Source organism: Podarcis filfolensis (assembly GCF_964270895.1).
Source record: "Podarcis filfolensis genome assembly, chromosome: 12".
In the NCBI taxonomy this organism is placed as follows: domain Eukaryota; kingdom Metazoa; phylum Chordata; class Lepidosauria; order Squamata; family Lacertidae; genus Podarcis; species Podarcis filfolensis.
Genome location: NC_139614.1, coordinates 57584649 through 57603879, shown reverse-complemented (window position 1 = coordinate 57603879; position 19231 = coordinate 57584649). Strand labels below are relative to the sequence as shown.

Sequence of the window (19231 nt, the reverse complement as noted above, 5' to 3'; positions counted from 1 at the left end):
ACCCGCGCCCTCCGCCCTTGGCTAGACATTGCGATCTACTCCCCCTTCCTTTCAAACCCATGCTTTAAATTTGTTTCTAAGTACACTTCGTTTGTATTTCCTTTTTGTTCGTGTGTGTGTGTGTGTGTAATTATCAGATTAATTTTTTTAATTTGTTTTCATTCCCCCCATCATACAAAAATACAGCATTTAGCAGGGCAGTGAATGACTCATGATTCTTAAAAGACTTTTCAGTGCTCTACTGATTCAAATGTAAGTCTTAAAACATGATAGGCAAGAACGCTAAATGACGAAACAACACACGTTTTTACCAGGTATCTCACAGGTAAGCCGCAGAAAACAAGGAGGTTGGTCAAGTTTAATGACAAGGTTCAACGATTTGCTGTTTGTAATGCAATGAGTATTTGTCTATGGATGTCTCTGTTTACTGAATCTAACATAAAGAACAGTACAAGAGGAGGTGGTAGAATTATCAGGGTCTGGGGCACCTGCACAGGAGCACCTGGGAAAGATTAGTAGGTGCCATGGCACCCGCATGTGCCCAGTTGGTGACCCCCTACAGCACTCGGTTGAACACAAGCCAATTTCTCACGCAATGAATGTAAAAAGTTCCTCTCCAGCAGGAGTCCTTTGGTCAAAAGCAGGGGTCAGCAATTTTTTTCAGCAGGGAGCTAGTCCACCGTACCTCAGACCTTGTGGGGAGCCGGACTATATTTTGGGGGAAGAAATGAAGAATTCCTATGCCTCACAAATAACCCAGAGATGCATTTTAAATAAAAGCGCACATTCTACTTGTGTAAAAACACAGATTCCCTCGGACCAGATTTAGAAGGCGATTGGGCCAAATCCGGCCCCCAGGCCTTAGTTTGACTACCCATTGTCAAGAGTCTTTGCTCAGGCTACAGATCTTTCCACATTAGATGTAGGTTTTGTGCTCACACTGAAGAGTTATCTGAAGTAAAATAAGGCCTCTGAGTGAGAGTTATCCTACCCCAGTTCATGAAGTACCAATGGTACTTTACTGATGGTAAAAGTGGTGGAGTCGGCTGCAGTCTTCTCGGGATCCTTTGGCCTCCTAGTAGCAGAACTGCCTGAACCACTGGCTCTGCACATCTGAGCAGAGAATGTCCTTCTCACCCAGGATCTTCTGCACAGAGCTTTCCCAGAATTCCCCACGGCTCCAGGTTTTGATGGCAACATCAAAAGACAACACACACTCCCAGATCCACATATGAAAGGCATCTGCAAAGCAGGATCAACCCACTTTAGATTCCTAAGAAGAGGATTTTTGGATGCTCTTCCTCACTGAAGGCGAGGTTGCCAGAGTAATGCTGGACACCTGAGACTTGAAATGGTCTAATGACCTGGGCACATGGGGGCCACTCCAAGGTGATGGGGGCTCTTTCCTGGGCTAGGAGGGAGAGCAGCTCTTGAGGACCCCAGGGTTAGAACCCAACCTCAGCCTGGTGTGAACATTGTACTCAGTCAACCACAGTTCTAAATTCCTTCCTTGACCAAAAGCACCAAAAGGCAGGAGCAAACAGGCAGATTCATCTCACAGAAATCCCTCAGTTGCCATCACATTTGGCGGGGTCACTTCCCTTCTAGGAGGGCTAGACACGGCCCGGAATCAACCCCCCACAGCTCCCAGTTTGGATGGCATGGCCTCTTCCTGCTTCTGGGCCAGCTGAGTCTGGCTCATCCCCCTGGGCTCTCAAGAAGCCTCCAAGAGATCGGAAGGAAGGAATCCCTTTTGTCTTCTGCCCAGTTCTGTCTGTCCTAAGGAGAGGGACCTCTACTTATTACAGTGTTTACGACCTGTTTTGACGGGCATTAAGGATCCTGGCCCAACTGAACTGGACGCCAATTAGCTTCCACACCCAATTCAAAGTGCTAGTTTCTAACAATTCGTGGAACCACAGTAAAACTAACAAACATTAAAAACTTCCTGATCTAAAAGTCAGATAGTTATTTATTTTCTTAACATCCACAAGGCGGGTGACACTATCAAAAAGGCCCCCTGCCTTGTTCCATGTAACCTCACTTCCCACAATCAGGGAACTGGCAGAAGGCCTTCAGAAGTGGAACTCAGGGTCCGCGTTGAACATATTAATCAAAGTCTCTGAAAATTAAATTCATAGACAGCCATTGTCTGGTTTCTCCCCACTGTGACATCTTTGATGGCCTATGAGACTGGTCTTCTGACCAAAGCTCTGTCCACATTACAAGCATTGATATGGTTTTTCTCCTGTATGAAATCTTTCATGGACTTTGAGATTGAACTTCCTGGTGAACCTCTTTCCACATTCCAAGCACTGATATGGATTCTCCCCTGTATGAATACTTTGATGGGAAGTGAGACTTTCCTTCCAGGTGAAACTATTTTCACATTCCATGCACTGATATGGTTTCTCCCCTGTATGAATTCTTTCATGGACTGTGAGATTGAACTTCCGACTGAAGCTCTTCCCACATTGCAAGCACTGATATGGTTTCACCCCTGTATGACTTATTTGATGTGTTGTGAGATGGGCACTCCGACAGAACCTCTTCCCACATTCCAAACACTGATATGGTTTCTTCCCTGGATGAATTCTTTGATGGGCCATGAGATTCTTTTTCCGACTGAAACTCTTCCCACATTCCAAACACTTATATGATTTTTCCACTATATGAACCCTTTCGTGGGAAGTGAGACTATCTTTCCGACTGAAACTCTTCCCACATTCCAAACACTGATATGGTTTCTCCCCTGTATGAATTCTTTCGTGGGAAGTGAGATGGGCACTCTGAGTGAAGCTCTTTTCACATTCCATGCACTGATATGGTTTATTCCCTGTATGAATTCTTTGATGTATTGTGAGAATCTTTTTCCGACTGAAGCTCTTCCCACATTCCATGCACTGATATGGTTTCTCCCCTCTATGAATTCTTTGATGTATTGTGAGAATCTTTTTCTGACTGAAACTCTTCTCACATTCCATACACTGATATACTTTCTTCCCTGTATGAATTATTTGATGGGAAGTGAGACTTTTCTTCCAGGTGAAACTCTTTCCACATTCCATGCACTGATATGGCTTCTCCCCTGTATGAATCCGTTGATGGGCTGTGAAACTTTTCTTCCAGGCGAAGTTCTTTCCACATTCAAAGCACTGAAATGGTTTCTCCCCTGTATGAATTCTTTGATGGGAAGTGAGATCTTTTTTCCAGGTGAAGCTCTTCGCACATTCTAAGCATTGATAGGATTTATTCCCAAATGGATTTCTTCTGAGGAAAGTGGAATAGGAGCTTTGACTGAGGTTCTCTCTACACTCAGAATATTTACATTGCTTCTCCATGGTGTAAACATGGTCATGGTCTCCCTGGTTCTTAATCTCTGATTCATCACTATCTGCAACAAAGAAAGAAACGGATTTCTAAATTCCAAATAGAAATAATAAATAACGAATACAAAAATTTATCCAAAATGTACAAAATATTGCTGGAATGGCACACAAAGGATGAAGAAGTTAAATCAGTCATGATAAAATGGGCCAGAGATATTGGACATAACATAACATACAATTTGATGATTGGACAAAACTATGGAATGAAAGTATTAAATTTACTGCATGCACTGCATTAAAGGAAAATGTTATGAAAATGATATATAGATGGTATATCACACCAGTAAAACTAGCAAAAATGTACAAAACATGTAAGATGTGTTGGAAATGTAAAGAAAAAGATGGTACATTTTTCCATATGTGGTGGGAATGTAAGAAAGTGAAAAGCTTCTGGGAGTTGATATATAACGAATTGAAAAAAATGTTGAAATATACATTTGTTAAGAAACCAGAGGCTTTCCTCTTAGGAATAATTGGTAATGAAATAAACAGAAAGGATCACAAAATTTTCCAATATGCAGTGACAGCGGCAAGAATACTATTGGCCCAGAATTGGAAACAAGAACAAATACCAACGTTGGAGGAATGGAGAACGAAGCTGATGGACTATGCAGAACTTGATAAACTGACTGGGAAGATCACATATCAACGAGATCAAAGGTTTATCGAGGACTGGAAAAAATTAGCAGACTATTGGCAATGTATAAGTGATAACGAAATAACGTTAGTGGCATTTAAAGAAGCTCTGTAATAGAATAAGAAATATTGCAAAAAAGCAAAATATAAGAGGGGGGTAAGCATAAAGGTAATATAAAAATTTGGAAATGTGTATTAAAAAATTAGAATTCGAACGATTGGCAGAGAAGCTGAAGGAAGTCTTAAAATCGAAAATTTATTGTAAACTGTTAATATGATATGAATATATGGAAAATTAATAAAATATATTTAAAAAAAAAAAAAAAGAAAGAAAGAAACGGATCACAGCCTCAGGGAGAAACGCAGCCCTCAGTTATTGAGATTTGCTAGTTAATGCTTGGGACACAGGAAGAACTGAAGGGAATTAAAAGTAAGGCCTTACAGCAGGCTTCACTGCTTTTGTTGACAGCCATTAATGAACATATGTATGGGAACCTGAGTGTCAGGAGTGGGGCAGCAATAAATCACACGGAGTAAGTGAAGTTAACTCCTTATGAGAAGCAACAGGCTGCTCAGAAGTGTCAGGCCTAGTGAGGACAGCAATACTTCCCTCTGGGTCTGGCCCCTACGAGCCAGTTGTGGGGACTGAAGGCCCTGTCTCCTCCTCTCCCAGATTCTTCCCAAGGGATCTTAAATTCCCAAAGAGATATCATGATCCAACAGGGAGCCTTACTGAGAGAGTTCATGATCCCACCATTCTCCTCCATGACTTCTTTATGCAGAGCTCTCTGGTCAGGATCCAGCAACGCCCATTCCTCGTCTGTGAAATGAACAGCTACATCTTCAAAGCAGACTAGACCCTACAAGAAGAAGAGAAAAGTCTTGGTCTCAGACAGCATAAAGATCATCTTCTACACATTGTGCTGCTGTCTTGTGTCTGTTTGTTGCTGTATGGTTTTAATGGGATTGTTTGACTGTACATTTTAATTATGGATGTACGTATTAACGTCTTAATGGAATTGTTTTATTGTGTATTTTAATGATGGGTATTCATCTTTGTGTAAATGGGTGGAACTCCATCTAGTGTTCTTCAGATTATTCTCTCTGCTCAACATTCCCCCCTTTACTTTCCACCTCTACTGCTCTGGAGGGGAAAAGCCCTATAGTGCAATAGATGGGACATGTGATGTAAATTCTGGCCACAGTTTTTTATGGTTTCTCAACTGTTTAGAAGCATATTTTAGCATTAAATGGTAAATAAATAAATAAATAAATAAGAAAATGTTAGTTTAGGTAAGGTGGTTGTTCATCATTCTCAGCACATAATCTTTCTGCTTGGCATTTTAAGCCTCTATATAGGGCAGTTTTGACAGAAGTCAAGAGCAGGAGCCGCTTTACCCGCAATGCTCCTTCTCCCTACCTGATCTGGTTCCAGAGTTGCTGCTTCTCCTCTGCCTCCATGCAAAGATGGATGAGGAGGTATCCCTGGCATCATTCTGTCACCTGTGAGAGACAAGAGGAAGTGGCACGCCATTAGCACATTCTTTTCTTCGAGGTGAAGCAGTGCACCTCTAACTACAGATGGGGCGCTCTATGCGCGGGTACCTCTGAAGGTGACTCAGAAACTAAGCCAGAAGGAGGCTACCAGACTGGTGACTGGGAGCAGCTGCTGGGACCATATATCACTGGTCCTGAAAGACCTACACTGGCTCCTAGTATGTTTCCAAGCACAGTTCAATATGTTGGTATTGACCTTTGAAGCCCTAAACAGCCTCAGCCCAGTAGACCTGAAGGAGCGTCTCCACACCAATCGTTCAGCCGGATGCTGAGGTCCAGCTCCAAGGGCCTTCTGGCAGTTCCCTCACTGCGAGGAGTACAGCTACAGAGAACCAGGCAGTGGGCCTTCTCTTGGCCCCAAGTGTCTTCCCGCAAAAGATGAAAGGAACCCACAGATTAGTTCCTAAATCCATAAAATGCAACCAAAGGGAGAAAGAGCTCCTTCCTCCTTACCCAGCGGCCTCTCTCTCCTGACCAACGGAGGCCTCTCTGCCTCAGAGGAATCCAGGCCCATTTCTGCAAAGATAATCTTTCCCTGAAAGAGCAACAAGGATTCAGAACAGAGGATGGAGAGAAATATTAGAAAAGGAATGGCAAAGGGAAAACCATTTGGGGATGTTTTCCAAAAGCTTAGTAGAGGATTTCAGGATACTCTCCCTCCTGTTCAGAGCCCCTTGGGAATATCCAGAGGAAAGTCTCTCTCACCTGCTTTCTCTCTGCCTGCTTCCTCTCCTCTGCCTGACTCAGGAGGAATCCTTCGGCCAGGGCCACCGCCTGGGAACTGGTCTCCGCTCCACATTCCCTCACCCAGCTCTCGATCTCTGGAGGAAGGACAGCCAGGAACTGCTCCAAGATCACCAGGTCCAGCATCTCGGCTTTCGTGTGCCTTTCTGGCTTCAGCCACTGATGGCAAAGGTGGTGGAGTCGGCTGCAAATCTCTCGGGGTCCTTTGGCCTCCTGGTAGCAGAACTGCCTGAACCGCTGGCTCTTCATATCAGAGTGGAGGCTGTCCTCCTCACCCAGGATCTTCTTCACAGAGCTTTCCCAGAATCCCTCACTGCTCCCAGTGTTGATGGCATGGCCCCTTCCTGCTTCAGGGCCGGCTGAGTCTTGCTCATCCATCTGTGTTCTCAGGAAGCCCCCAAGATATCGGAAGGAACCCCTTGGCCTTCTGCTAAGTTCTGTCTGTCCTTATTAAAGCGGCTAGCAAATCCTACAAAGGAATACGTCTTTCTTGTATAAAATTGATAATATTATCATTCTTATTTTATTAAAATCCTATAATTCAAAGTTCAAGGTGTTTTTTAAAAAATAATATTGACGGCATCATTAAGTACCTTTTCTAATGAGTCTGGCATCTTTTTTAGGGCCGGACGATGCCTGGTTTTCAACATCGTAATACAGTATATCACCAGCTAAACATCCCAATACAGTGGTACCTGGGGTTAAGTACTTAATTTGTTCCGGACCTCCTGAAACTGTTCTTAACCTGAAGCACCATTTTAGCTAATGGGGCCTCCTGCTGCTGATGTGCCGCCAGAGCACGATTTCTGTTCTCACCCTGAAGCAAAGTTCTTAACCCGAGGTACTATTTCTGGGTTAGCAGAGTCTGTAACCTGAAGCGCCTGTGAGGTACCACTGTGTTCTGGTTTTAAAAGAGCTGCATTGGTTGTCCATTCTATTGAAGGGGCTCCCATGAGGGTTCACCTAGACCCCCCCATACCTCAAGAACCGCCGCCTTCCCTACAGACCCTCTGGGGTGGGGAGGCTGGCAGAGGGGGGTCCTCTTGTATTTTGGGGGGCAGGGCAGCCCCAGAAAGGGCATCCTGGTGGGAGTTCCTGGGCTGGGGAATACCCTCCCCTCCGAGGCCCCCCTGGCACCCGCCCCTCTTTCCCAAGGCCTCTGACCCCAGAGACAGGTGTTTCCAGGACCCAAACTCCTCCTGGCTGCAATCTCTGCCCATCTTTCCCTAAAGCGGAAAGACCACCCTGGCCAGCTCGCCCCCTCCCTGGCTGTGCAGAGAGGAAGGAGGGGGGCAGGACCCTCCTCTCCCTGACCCCCCCCCCCCCGCTGCAGCCCTGGGACCCCTTTCTCCCAAGGGGGGGGAGAGGAGGCTCACCGCATGCCGGGGGCGAGAGGCAGGCGAAACCTCCCCCCCCCCCCCGCTTGCAGGAAATGACGGGGGAGGGGAGGGGCCTTTGCTGGGGGGGGGGCCAGGACCTGGTCCCACCCCCTCCTTCCTTTCCTCTACTCTCTCGGAGCCCAGCTCAGGTCCCGGCAACCCTTGCAAAGCGGAAATGAAGAATCAGGGAGGAGCCCCAGAGAGGTTTTCTTTTGCGGGGGGGGGGACAGAAGTTGGCAGAGGACAAGGGGTCCCTTCCCATCCCTTGGGGGCTTCCTGAGAGCCCAGATGGATGAGCAGGACTCAGCTGGCCCTGGAGGGAGGAGGCCATGCCATCAACACGGGGAGCAGTGGGCGATTTTGGGGAAACACCATCCTGACTAGGCATTTGGCCAGGAAATGTGGACTGTTACCTGTGAACTCTGCTCTCTCCGGTCTCCCCCTTTTCTGGTTTTGATTAAACCAATTCATGAACCAAGAACTCGTACACTAATAATGATCCAGGTGTTGTAGATATTACCATAAACTTACTGTGCGGTTTTTGTGATGCACAGATGACAAGAGAACACTCAGTCTATTTATTTGTATCCTTTCTTCCTCCTATGATCCTTGTTTATAAAACCCAATAAACCAGAATTCCAAAAAGGAAGGAAAAAGACAACACACACTCCCAGGTCCCCACCTGCTCTGCATCTGCAAAGCAGGATCAACCCACTTTAGATTCCTAAGAATCCTGGGATCTGTGCTTTCTTAAGGATGTTGAGAGCTGCTAGGAGACACCCTCCAAGTGCGCTTTAATAATCTGTCCTTTTTGCCAGGGACCTCGGTTAATTACAGCTGGTGGGAAGAGGGTCTCTCAGCACTGGGGGGGGCTGCCTCTTTCTCCCCCATCCCTCCCAAGGTTCCCTCCCTTCCCAGCAGGGGTTGGATTCCTTGGGTGGGGAGACTTCCAAGAGTTAGCAGCAGGGCTTTCTGGTCAGTCTCAGAAGATCATTTGGACACCTGAGAGGCTGCATGTCTGAACGGGTGTACATGTGTCAAAGTCTGGCGAAAACCATGTCGGATGAAGGAGTGGTGGATGGTGAGGAAAACTTTCCTTCTAACTGAAGAACATCGGAGCGTTGGAACTCAGCATCACAACAGAAGACGATTGCTGTAGCTTGAATTATTGGCGCACACCCTGACAGAGCCAAGTGGGGCAGCCTGCCCACCGGCACAGCCATCGCCCCACAAGTGAGCCCCGACAGAACGAGCTCCATTGGCCCCATGCCCTCAAGGCCACGATCCTCCTCCCTGGGGGTGCCCTGAGGACTGGCTGAATAGACACATAAAAATACACAAACAGTGAAAACGGAAACCTGACTCACGCAATAAATAAATAAGGAAGATGGAGGACCGAGAAAAGAAAAGGCTTCTTCTGCAGTGCAGACTTAGACCTGGTTAGCGCGAGGAAACAAGCTGGGAGACGGCTGGAGTGGAGGAAAATTATGGTCGAATGCAAGCGAGACTGGTGAGGGTTCATCATGGAGCCTTCCTGGTGGCCGGGAGGGAAGCAACGAAGCAGACTTTGCTGTCTCAATAATGCTCCACTTTAACTGTCATTAACCTTTTCGAATGTATTAGGCATGGTTTCTGAGTGTTCTGCATTTGTGAATCTCCCCCCTCTTGCGCTGCATTGCATCTCTCCTTACCTGACCCTGAAAGTGGAACAAATGGCAGGATGTTTTAGCAGCAGAGTGTAAATCAGCTCTCCGTGAAGCTATCTGAGACCCAGGAAGGGGATTTGGGGATGCTCTTACTCACTGAAGGTGAAGTTGCCAGAGTAATGCTGGACACCTGAGACCTGAAATGGTCTAATGGCCTGGGCACATGGGGGCCACTCCAAGGTGATGGGGGCTCTTTCCTGGGGTAGGAGGGAGAGCAGCTCTTGAGGACCCCAGGGTTAGAACCCCCCCTCAGCCTGGTGTGAAAATTGTACTCAGTCAACCACAGTTCTAAATTCCTTCCTTGACCAAAAGCACCAAAAGGCAGGAGCAAACAGGCAGATTCATCTCACAGAAATCCCTCAGTTGCCATCACATTTGGCGGGGTCACTTCCCTTCTAGGAGGGCTAGACACGGCCCGGAATCAACCCCCCACAGCTCCCAGTTTGGATGGCATGGCCTCTTCCTGCTTGTGGGCCAGCTGAGTCTGGCTCATCCCCCTGGGCTCTCAAGAAGCCTCCAAGAGATCAGAAGGAAGGAATCCCTTTTGTCTTCTGCCCAGTTCTGTCTGTCCTAAGGAGAGGGACCTCTACTTATTACAGTGCTTACGACCTGTTTTGACGGGCATTAAGGATCCTGGCCCAACTGAACTGGACGCCAATTAGCTTCCACACCCAATTCAAAGTGCTAGTTTTGACCTATAAAGCCATTATTATTATTATTATTATTATTATTATTATTATTATTATTATTTCTAACAATTCAAGAAACCACAGTAAAACTAACAAACATTAAAAACTTCCCTATCTTAAAGTCAGATAGTTGTTTATTTTCTTAACATCTAACAAGAGGGAGATCCACAAGGCGGGTGACACTATCAAAAAGGCCCCCTGCCTTGTTCCATGTAACCTCACTTCCCACAATCAGGGAACTGGCAGAAGGCCTTCAGAAGTGGAACTCGGGGTCCGCGTTTAACATATTAATCAAAGTCTCTGAAAATTAAATTCATAGACAGCCATTGTCTGGTTTCTCCCCACTGTGACATCTTTGATGGCCTATGAGACTGGTCTTCTGACCAAAGCTCTGTCCACATTACAAGCATTGATATGGTTTTTCTCCTGTATGAATTCTTTCATGGACTATGAGATAGAACTTCCTGGTGAACCTCTTTCCACATTCCAAGCACTGATATGGTTTCTCCCCTGTATGAATCCTTTGATGGGAAGTGAGACCTTCCTTCCAGGTGAAACTCTGTTCACATTTCATGCACTGATATGGTTTCTCTCCTGTATGAATTCTTTCATGGACTGTGAGATTGAACTTCCGACTGAAGCTCTTCCCACATTGCAAGCACTGATATGGTTTCTCCCCTGTATGACTTATTTGATGGGTAGTGAGATGGGCACTCCGACAGAACCTCTTCCCACATTCCAAACACTGATATGGTTTCTCCTCTGTATGAATTCTTTGATGGGAAGTGAGACTTTTCTTCCAGGTGAAACTCTTTCCACATTCAAAGCACTGAAATGGTTTCTCCCCTGTATGAATTCTTTGATGGGAAGTGAAATCCTTTTTCTGGGTAAAGCTCTTCCCACATTCCAAGCACTGATAGGGTTTCTCCCCTGTATGACTTATTTGATGGATTGTGAGATTGAACTTCCGACTGAAACTCTTCTCACATTCCAAGCACTGATATGGTTTTCCCCGTGTATGAATTCTTTGATGGGAAGTGAGACTCTCTTTCCAACTGAAGCTCTTCGCACATTCCAAGCATTGATAGGATTTCTTCCCCAATGGATTTCTTCGGAGGGAAGTGGAATGGGAGCTTTGACTAAAGTTCTCTCTACACTCAGAATATTTACATGGCTTCGCCATGGCATAGACATGGTCATGGTCTCCCTGGTTCATAATCTCTGATTCATCACCATCTGCAACAAAGAAAGAAACGGATCACAGCCTCAGGGAGAAACGCAGCCCTCAGTTATTGAACTTTGCTAATTAATGCTTGGGACACAGGAAGAACTGAAGGCAATTAAAAGTAAGGCCTTACAGCAGGCTTCACTGCTTTTGTTGACAGCCATTAATGAACATATGTATGGGAACCTGAGTGTCAGGAGTGGGGCAGCAATAAATCACACGGAGTAAGTGAAGTTAACTCCTTATGAGAAGCAACAGGCTGCTCAGAAGTGTCAGGCCTAGTGAGGACAGCAATACTTCCCTCTGGGTCTGGCCCCTACGAGCCAGTTGTGGGGACTGAAGGCCCTGTCTCCTCCTCTCCCAGATTCTTCCCAAGGGATCTTAAATTCCCAAAGAGATATCATGATCCAACAGGGAGCCTTACTGAGAGAGTTCATGATCCCACCATTCTCCTCCATGACTTCTTTATGCAGAGCTCTCTGGTCAGGATCCAGCAACGCCCATTCCTCGTCTGTGAAATGAACAGCTACATCTTCAAAGCACACCAGACCCTAAAATAAAAAGTGAAAGGTCCCCTTCTTAGACAATATACAGATTATCTACTACACATTGCTCTGTTATTTTCTGCCTAGCTGCCCCATCTCATAGCCTCTTTGCCCGCAATGCTCCTTCTCCCTACCTGATCTGGTTCCAGAGCTGATGTTTCTCCTCTGCCTCCATGCAAAGATGGAAGAAGAGGTCTTGGCAGCATCATTCTGTCACCTGCGAGAGACAAAGGGAAGTGGCCATTAGCACATTCTTTTTTTCGAGGTGAAGCAGTGCACCTCTAATTACAGATGGTGCGCTCTATGCGCGGGTACCTCTGAAGGTGACTCAGAAACTAAGCCAGAAGGAGGCTACCAGACTGGTGACTGGGAGCAGCTGCTGGGACCATATAACACTGGTCCTGAAAGACCTACACTGGCTCCTAGTATGTTTCCGAGAACAATTCAACATGTTGGTATTGACCTTTGAAGCCCTAAACAGCCTCAGCCCAGTAGACCTGAAGGAGCGTCTCCACACCAATCGTTCAGCCGGATGCTGAGGTCCAGCTCCATGGGCCTTCTGGCAGTTCCCTCACTGCGAGAAGTACAGCTACAGAGAACCAGGCAGTGGGCCTTCTCTTGGCCCCAAGTGTCTTCCCGCAAAAGATGAAAGGAACCCACAGATTAGTTCCTAAATCCATAAAATGCAACCAAAGGGAGAAAAAGCTCCTTCCTCCTTACCCAGCGGCCTCTCTCTCCTGACCAACGGAGGCCTCTCTGCCTCAGAGGAATCCAGGCCCATTTCTGCAAAGATAATCTTTCCCTGAAAGAGCAACAAGGATTCAGAACAGAGGATGGAGAGAAATATTAGAAAAGGAATGGCAAAGGGAAAACCATTTGGGGATGTTTTCCAAAAGCTTAGTAGAGGATTTCAGGATACTCTCCCTCCTGTTCAGAGCCCCTTGGGAATATCCAGAGGAAAGTCTCTCTCACCTGCTTTCTCTCTGCCTGCTTCCTCTCCTCTGCCTGACTCAGGAGGAATCCTTCGGCCAGGGCCACCGCCTGGGAACTGGTCTCCGCTCCACATTCCCTCACCCAGCTCTCGATCTCTGGAGGAAGGACAGCCAGGAACTGCTCCAAGATCACCAGGTCCAGCATCTCGGCTTTCGTGTGCCTTTCTGGCTTCAGCCACTGATGGCAAAGGTGGTGGAGTCGGCTGCAAATCTCTCGGGGTCCTTTGGCCTCCTGGTAGCAGAACTGCCTGAACCGCTGGCTCTTCATATCAGAGTGGAGGCTGTCCTCCTCACCCAGGATCTTCTTCACAGAGCTTTCCCAGAATCCCTCACTGCTCCCAGTGTTGATGGCATGGCCCCTTCCTGCTTCAGGGCCGGCTGAGTCTTGCTCATCCATCTGTGTTCTCAGGAAGCCCCCAAGATATCGGAAGGAACCCCTTGGCCTTCTGCTAAGTTCTGTCTGTCCTTATTAAAGCGGCTAGCAAATCCTACAAAGGAATACGTCTTTCTTGTATAAAATTGATAATATTATCATTCTTATTTTATTAAAATCCTATAATTCAAAGTTCAAGGTGTTTTTTAAAAAATAATATTGACGGCATCATTAAGTACCTTTTCTAATGAGTCTGGCATCTTTTTTAGGGCCGGACGATGCCTGGTTTTCAACATCGTAATACAGTATATCACCAGCTAAACATCCCAATACAGTGGTACCTGGGGTTAAGTACTTAATTTGTTCCGGACCTCCTGAAACTGTTCTTAACCTGAAGCACCATTTTAGCTAATGGGGCCTCCTGCTGCTGATGTGCCGCCAGAGCACGATTTCTGTTCTCACCCTGAAGCAAAGTTCTTAACCCGAGGTACTATTTCTGGGTTAGCAGAGTCTGTAACCTGAAGCGCCTGTGAGGTACCACTGTGTTCTGGTTTTAAAAGAGCTGCATTGGTTGTCCATTCTATTGAAGGGGCTCCCATGAGGGTTCACCTAGACCCCCCCATACCTCAAGAACCGCCGCCTTCCCTACAGACCCTCTGGGGTGGGGAGGCTGGCAGAGGGGGGTCCTCTTGTATTTTGGGGGGCAGGGCAGCCCCAGAAAGGGCATCCTGGTGGGAGTTCCTGGGCTGGGGAATACCCTCCCCTCCGAGGCCCCCCTGGCACCCGCCCCTCTTTCCCAAGGCCTCTGACCCCAGAGACAGGTGTTTCCAGGACCCAAACTCCTCCTGGCTGCAATCTCTGCCCATCTTTCCCTAAAGCGGAAAGACCACCCTGGCCAGCTCGCCCCCTCCCTGGCTGTGCAGAGAGGAAGGAGGGGGGCAGGACCCTCCTCTCCCTGACCCCCCCCCCGCTGCAGCCCTGGGACCCCTTTCTCCCAAGGGGGGGGAGAGGAGGCTCACCGCATCCCGGGGGCGAGAGGCAGGCGAAACCTCCCCCCCCCCCCCCGCTTGCAGGAAATGACGGGGGAGGGGAGGGGCCTTTGCTGGGGGGGGGGCCAGGACCTGGTCCCACCCCCTCCTTCCTTTCCTCTACTCTCTCGGAGCCCAGCTCAGGTCCCGGCAACCCTTGCAAAGCGGAAATGAAGAATCAGGGAGGAGCCCCGCCCAGAGAGGTTTTATTGAGTGTGCGCAATGGGCTGCTTTCCTCCTGGGCGCTTGCTTTGCAGAGAGACGAGAAAAGAGGCGTGAGCTCGGGTGCTCGGCTTGCCAAGGGTTAAAAGCAACGGGGCTGGATTCCTAGAGAGGAGAGGAGATGAAAGAGGGGAGAAGTCCTCCAGTGCAAAAGCCCCTCCCTCCCCAGTGCCCCCCTGCATATTTTGACAGCCCCTTCTGCCTGGGGGGCGCCTCCTGGGACCTGGTGAGTGTCCTCTCTCTCCCCCCTTAGGGTGCAGTGGGGAGAAGGGGGTCCCAGGGCTGCAGGTGGGGTGTAGGCGAAGGGGGCTGTTCAGCTCATGCATGGGGGACCCCCCCCCCAGTGAGGCTGCAATGGGGAGAAGGCGACGGGCAAACTCTCTTTTTTTGTGAAGAAAATGCCCACCTACAGGGCACTGCAATAATCCCATCTGAGCCTGGCATCTCTGTGCTACTGCTGCTGCTCAGCTGGCCGGAACTGGAACTGGTCACTCCTAGTCACCGAGGCCCCCTGAGCCTCAAGTGCCCATGTTGGACCCCAGAGGACCCTCAGGCATATCTGTCTGTGTGGGGGTTAAGTCATGTAGCATCGTCATCATTAATTACCTGCCCTTGACCCTAGATTCCAGGGCAGAAAACCACATTAAAACCCAATATCAAAAACAGCTTAAAACAACTTGCAGAAAGGAGGTGAGTCCTACTTTACTCACTTTTCAGGGCTAATCTTTGGCATCACCCACTTGGCTCTCGGGGGGTTGGATCTGGCCCTAAGAGCAAAGAAAAGGGCTCCCCAACCCTGTAGTTTTTCTTGAATACATTGTCGATTCCCAGTGCTAGAAAATGAAGCAGGAAAGAAATGTGGACTGAAGTGGGGGAGGGGGAGAGAGCAACCCTAGAGGACCCCAGGATTAGGACCCCCACTCTGGCCTGGTGTGCAAATTATACTCAGTCATGACTTGATTTGTTGACTGAAAACACACACAAAAAACACATAAACGTAATAGGCTGTGTAATAACAATTGTAAAGTTATTTACTAGAAACTCTCAAAATTAGATACAGCTTCTCATAACATCAAAGCCAATATCGTGATATTAAAATGTAGCTTACTCAGTTAACCACCAAGCCCAGTATGTACAAAATGCAATTCCTGGATATTCCCCTGTTTCACCTATTACGTTTACATGTTTTTTCAAGTGGATTTGGGTAATATAGGCATTCTAGTGGTTTTGATTTTGGATTATACTAAAAAAAATGGGTTCTACTCCTTCTTCCTTTCCCAAAAAAAGGGGGGCATTGTGTCTGGGCTGTGGTAGAATTTTTACCCAGGTTCCAAGCAAGACTCATCTGCACTTGCTCAGGGGATCTCTTTCTTTGCTTTGTAGAATTTGGTATCACTTCTGATTTGGACAGACAGAACTTGGCAGAAGACCAAAGGATTCCTTCTGATCTCTTGGAGGCTTCTTAAGATCCCAGATGGATGAGCCAGACTCTGCTGGCCCTGAAGCTGGAAGAGGCCATGCCAAGGAAATGGGGAGCAGTGGGGGATTATGGGAAAACTCAGTGCAGAAGATCCTGGGTGAGGAGGACACTCTCCACTCAGATGTGCAGAGCCAGCAGTTCAGGCAGTTGTGCCACCAGGAGACTGATGGACCCCGAGAGGTTTGTGGTCGATTCTACCACTTTGATCATCAGTGGCTGAAGCCAGAAAGGCACACGAAAGCTGAGATGCTGGACCTGGTGATCTTGGAGCAGTTCCTGGCTGTCCTTCCACTGGAGATGGAGAGCTGGGTGAGGGAATGTGGAGCGGAGACCAGTTCCCAGGCGGTGGCCCTGGCTGAAGGATTCCTCCTGAGTCAGGCAGAGGAGAGGAAGCAGGCAGAGCAGCAGGTGAGAGAGACTTTCCTCTGGATATTCCCAAGGGGCTCTGAACAGGAAGGAGAGTATCCAAAATAGCTCTACTTTTTTTTTTTAAGCTTCCAATGAATTATCTCTGATGCCCCAAAAGGTTTTGCCTCTGCCATTCCACTTCTAGGCATTCTTCCAATTTCCTGTTTTAATCTTTGTTGCTATTTCAGGGAAACTATCCATTTCCAGAAATGAGCGCCAATCACTTTGAGGCGGAGAGGATTCCATTGATGACTGAAGAGAGGCCACTGAGTAAGAAGAAATTAGTTTTTCCATCTCTTTGATAACATTGTGTGTATTTTGTAACTAATGTGTGTTTTTTTTTCGTCTTTTTGGAGAGACATTTGAGGCCAAGAGCCCAAAGGAGGGGGGACGTATTTTGACATAGCTAAAATATGAAATGTGTCCAAATGTCCAAATGCATGAACCATCTGCAGTTACAGCTGCATAGCTTCACCTCTAACAGAAGCATGCACTCCTGGCTTCTTGTTTACCTTTGTCTCTTGCAGGTGTCAGAACGGTGGTTGAAAGACCTCCTCATCCATCTTTTAATGGTGGTGGAAGGGAAGCAGCAGCTATGGAACCAGATCAGGTAGCAGGAAGGAGCATTGTGGGGAAAGAGGCTGAGGGGTGGGGCAGCCAGGATGCCTCTGGGGCTGAGCGAATCTCCCTGAGAGTAATGAACAGCCACCTCCTCTTAACTAGGCTTTTGAATATTGCTAGCATTGTTTATCAGTAAAGGTAAAGGGACACCTGACCATTAGGTCCAGTCGTGGCCGACTCTGGGGTTGTGGCGCTCATCTCGCTTTACTGGCCGAGAGAGCTGGCGTACAGCTTCCGGGTCATGTGGCCAGCATGACTAAGCCGCTTCTGGCGAACCAGAGCAGCGCACGGAAACGCCGTTTACCTTCCCGCCGGAGCGGTACCTATTTATCTACTTGCACTTTGACATGTTTTTGAACTGCTAGGTTGGCAGGAGCAGGGACCGAGTGACGGGAGCTCACCCCGTCGCGGGGATTCGAATCGCTGACCTTCTGATCGGCAAGTCCTAGGCTCTGTGGTTTAACCCACAGCGCCACCTGCGTCCCTATTTATCAGTAGTTGCAGTTTAATTTCTATATTGATGACTTCCGGAGGCGGCGCGAAACTGTAATGGCGGTCCTCTTCTAGTCTGAAGAGGGGCTCCGCAGGAAAGGGTCGTTTCGCTGCGGCACAGCGACGACCCATCAAGAAAAACCACGAGCAGAGTGAGCTCGTGGCCGTGGGACTCGGCGGGCACCTGGAGCGACCCCGAAATCGCGAAAGGAACCCCGTAAGGGGCTCCGGAGTGAAAGAGGGGTAGCGGTGCTGTGAGTTCATCGCTCTTTCTGCGGGAGTGAAGCCGCGCAGCTGTTGCAGATGAGCGCCGACCTTTCTTCCTTTAAAGATTCGACTGAAACAACAAACCCGTGAGTAAGGACGTTAAATTCGGCAGTAAATTCTTGAAAAAAATTTTGGCTGTAACCGGGAGACGTTAAAAAGGAAGTCCGCCTCCCGGAGCTGCTTACAAGATCAAAGCAAGGGATCAGAGAAGCGAAAAGCGGCTGAAAAGGGATGTTTTAAAGAGGGACTTTCATGCACTTTCAGAAGTGACTGTTAACGAGAAAAGATAGACTTATTTGTGAGCAATTTTTTAAAAGGAAAATTGGAGCGATCCTCCCCAGTAAGATCATTCAAAGCTAAATTCCAAATCGTCGGGCTGCTGGAGGGGAAACTGTTTAACTGCGGAACTGTTACAAATTGTTACAAACTTTTACAGACGTATGGATACCCTTGAGCTTTTGAGCTTTAACAAGCTGGACTGGATACAAATTGTAGGCACCTCTTTGAAACTTTGTTAAAAGTTTAAAGTACTCTGCAGGACTTGTTTATTACCATTTGGGACTATTGCATTTCTGTTTTTTAACATACAGGGGACTTTAATGGCGGAAAAGTTGCCTTCTTCTTTTTGAAACTTTGGTGGTACTCCCCCTAGAGGATTTTGGGAATATAAGGCCTGGGAACAGCTTTTTATGTTTACTCTCTCTCACTGGATTGTTTTTAAATTGGATCTGTCTTTCCCATGGGACAATAACAATTTGACCTTGAACATTGACTGATGAGTGGTACAGGAAAGACAAGAGCAGCCAAAGCCAAGGAAGCTAAGGAGAAGGAAAAGGAAAAAAAGCAGGCACAGCTTGTACAAACAACTTTGACTCAGGGACGCAGATCATCAGTTCCAGCTGTGCTGGGCGTACAAAAGGCAGAAGCCGAAAAGTCTAAAATTCCAGCAGAGGAAGATATGGCAGCAGGAGCATCTGAGGGAGTTCTGAAACAAATTTTGGAGCAGTTGGCAGCTTTAAATCAAAAGGTTGACAACCAATCATCAAAAATTGACCAAGCTACATCTTCGATCCAGAAATTGACAGATCAGGTTTCCCAGCATACACAAGCAATTGAAAAATTGCAAGGAGCTACACAAGAAAACCGTAATTTGGCTGGGGAAGCTGTTCAAATTGCAACGGCAGCTAGAAAAGAGGTCGAGGAAGTTAGAGGTGAAGTTAAACCTTTGCATAAACAAATTGGTGAACAACAAGCCTACCTCTCGATGGTGGAATTGAAAAATCGTGAGAATAACCTCAGATTAAGAGCAATCCCAGAAATTGAACAAGAAGATTTAATTGGATTTTTGACAACAGAATTTTCAAAATTCTGGGGCATTAAGGAAGAAACTGACTTTAAAATAGTGTCAGCTTTTCGGCTGGGAAGATTGGTAAGGAAGGACAGACCCAGAGATTGTTTGATAATTTTGAGATCAAGGG

The 19231-nt window shown here is 47.3% G+C and overlaps 4 protein-coding genes across 14 annotated transcripts in view; 2 read left to right on the top strand and 2 right to left on the bottom strand.

Moving 5' to 3' along the window:
• The window catches only part of LOC310746011 (uncharacterized protein), a 104746-nt gene that overhangs the window by 10853 nt on the left and 74662 nt on the right, over window positions 1–19231 (bottom strand). For 2 of the 6 annotated variants that reach the window (XR_014540469.1, XM_083579561.1), the window contains exons 1-4: window positions 6920–7189; window positions 6288–6795; window positions 6036–6117; window positions 5446–5528 (exon numbers count right to left, since the gene is read on the bottom strand). The exons of 2 other annotated variants lie outside the window; for them this stretch is intronic. Coding sequence is in view for 3 of the 4 variants with exons in the window: in XM_083579561.1 (XP_083435687.1) it covers window positions 5446–5528; window positions 6036–6117; window positions 6288–6704 (582 nt within the window). In the remaining variant the exon portion in view is untranslated. Of the gene's footprint in view, window positions 1–1992; window positions 3395–4758; window positions 4886–5445; window positions 5529–6035; window positions 6118–6287; window positions 6796–6919; window positions 7190–19231 lie in introns of those variants that run through there. 2 more of the 6 variants (XM_083579563.1, XM_083579564.1) reach the window with 2 other exon arrangements.
• Window positions 1–19231, top strand: part of LOC310745974 (uncharacterized protein) — a 618230-nt gene that overhangs the window by 578219 nt on the left and 20780 nt on the right. The window lies entirely within an intron of this gene.
• LOC310746104 (uncharacterized protein) lies at window positions 10217–14416 on the bottom strand. Of its 2 annotated transcripts, none has more exons than XM_083579834.1 (6): window positions 14255–14416; window positions 12843–13350; window positions 12591–12672; window positions 12005–12087; window positions 11750–11876; window positions 10217–11336 (listed from the first exon to the last, which is right to left on the bottom strand). In XM_083579834.1, the coding sequence occupies exons 2-6, from the start codon at window positions 13257–13259 to the stop codon at window positions 10501–10503; spliced, it is 1545 nt and encodes a 514-aa protein (XP_083435960.1). In that variant the 5' UTR covers window positions 13260–13350; window positions 14255–14416; the 3' UTR covers window positions 10217–10500. The 2 variants fall into 2 exon arrangements, with proteins under 2 accessions (XP_083435960.1, XP_083435959.1); XM_083579833.1 differs by having other exon boundaries at window positions 13475–14410.
• LOC310745971 (uncharacterized protein) overlaps window positions 14451–19231 on the top strand; it is a 105968-nt gene continuing 101187 nt past the window's right edge. For 3 of the 5 annotated variants that reach the window (XM_083579391.1, XM_083579392.1, XM_083579397.1), the window contains exons 1-2: window positions 14604–14711; window positions 15869–16373. In XM_083579391.1, the coding sequence (XP_083435517.1) occupies window positions 15960–16373 (414 nt within the window). In that variant the 5' untranslated portion in view covers window positions 14604–14711; window positions 15869–15959. Of the gene's footprint in view, window positions 14712–14880; window positions 15176–15868; window positions 16374–19231 lie in introns of all 5 variants that reach the window. The other 2 variants (XM_083579396.1, XM_083579380.1) reach the window with 2 other exon arrangements.

Coding starts and splice junctions, on each gene's coding strand:
- LOC310746104 (XM_083579834.1), bottom strand. CDS start 13,259: ATGGATGAGCAAGACTCAGCCGGCCCTGAAGCAGGAAGGGGCCATGCC. Junction 12,673..12,842: donor AGCAGGCAGAGAGAAAGCAG/GTGAGAGAGACT, acceptor TTGCTCTTTCAG/GGAAAGATTATCTTTGCAGA. Junction 11,337..11,749: donor TGGGATCATGAACTCTCTCA/GTAAGGCTCCCT, acceptor TCTTTGTTGCAG/ATGGTGATGAATCAGAGATT.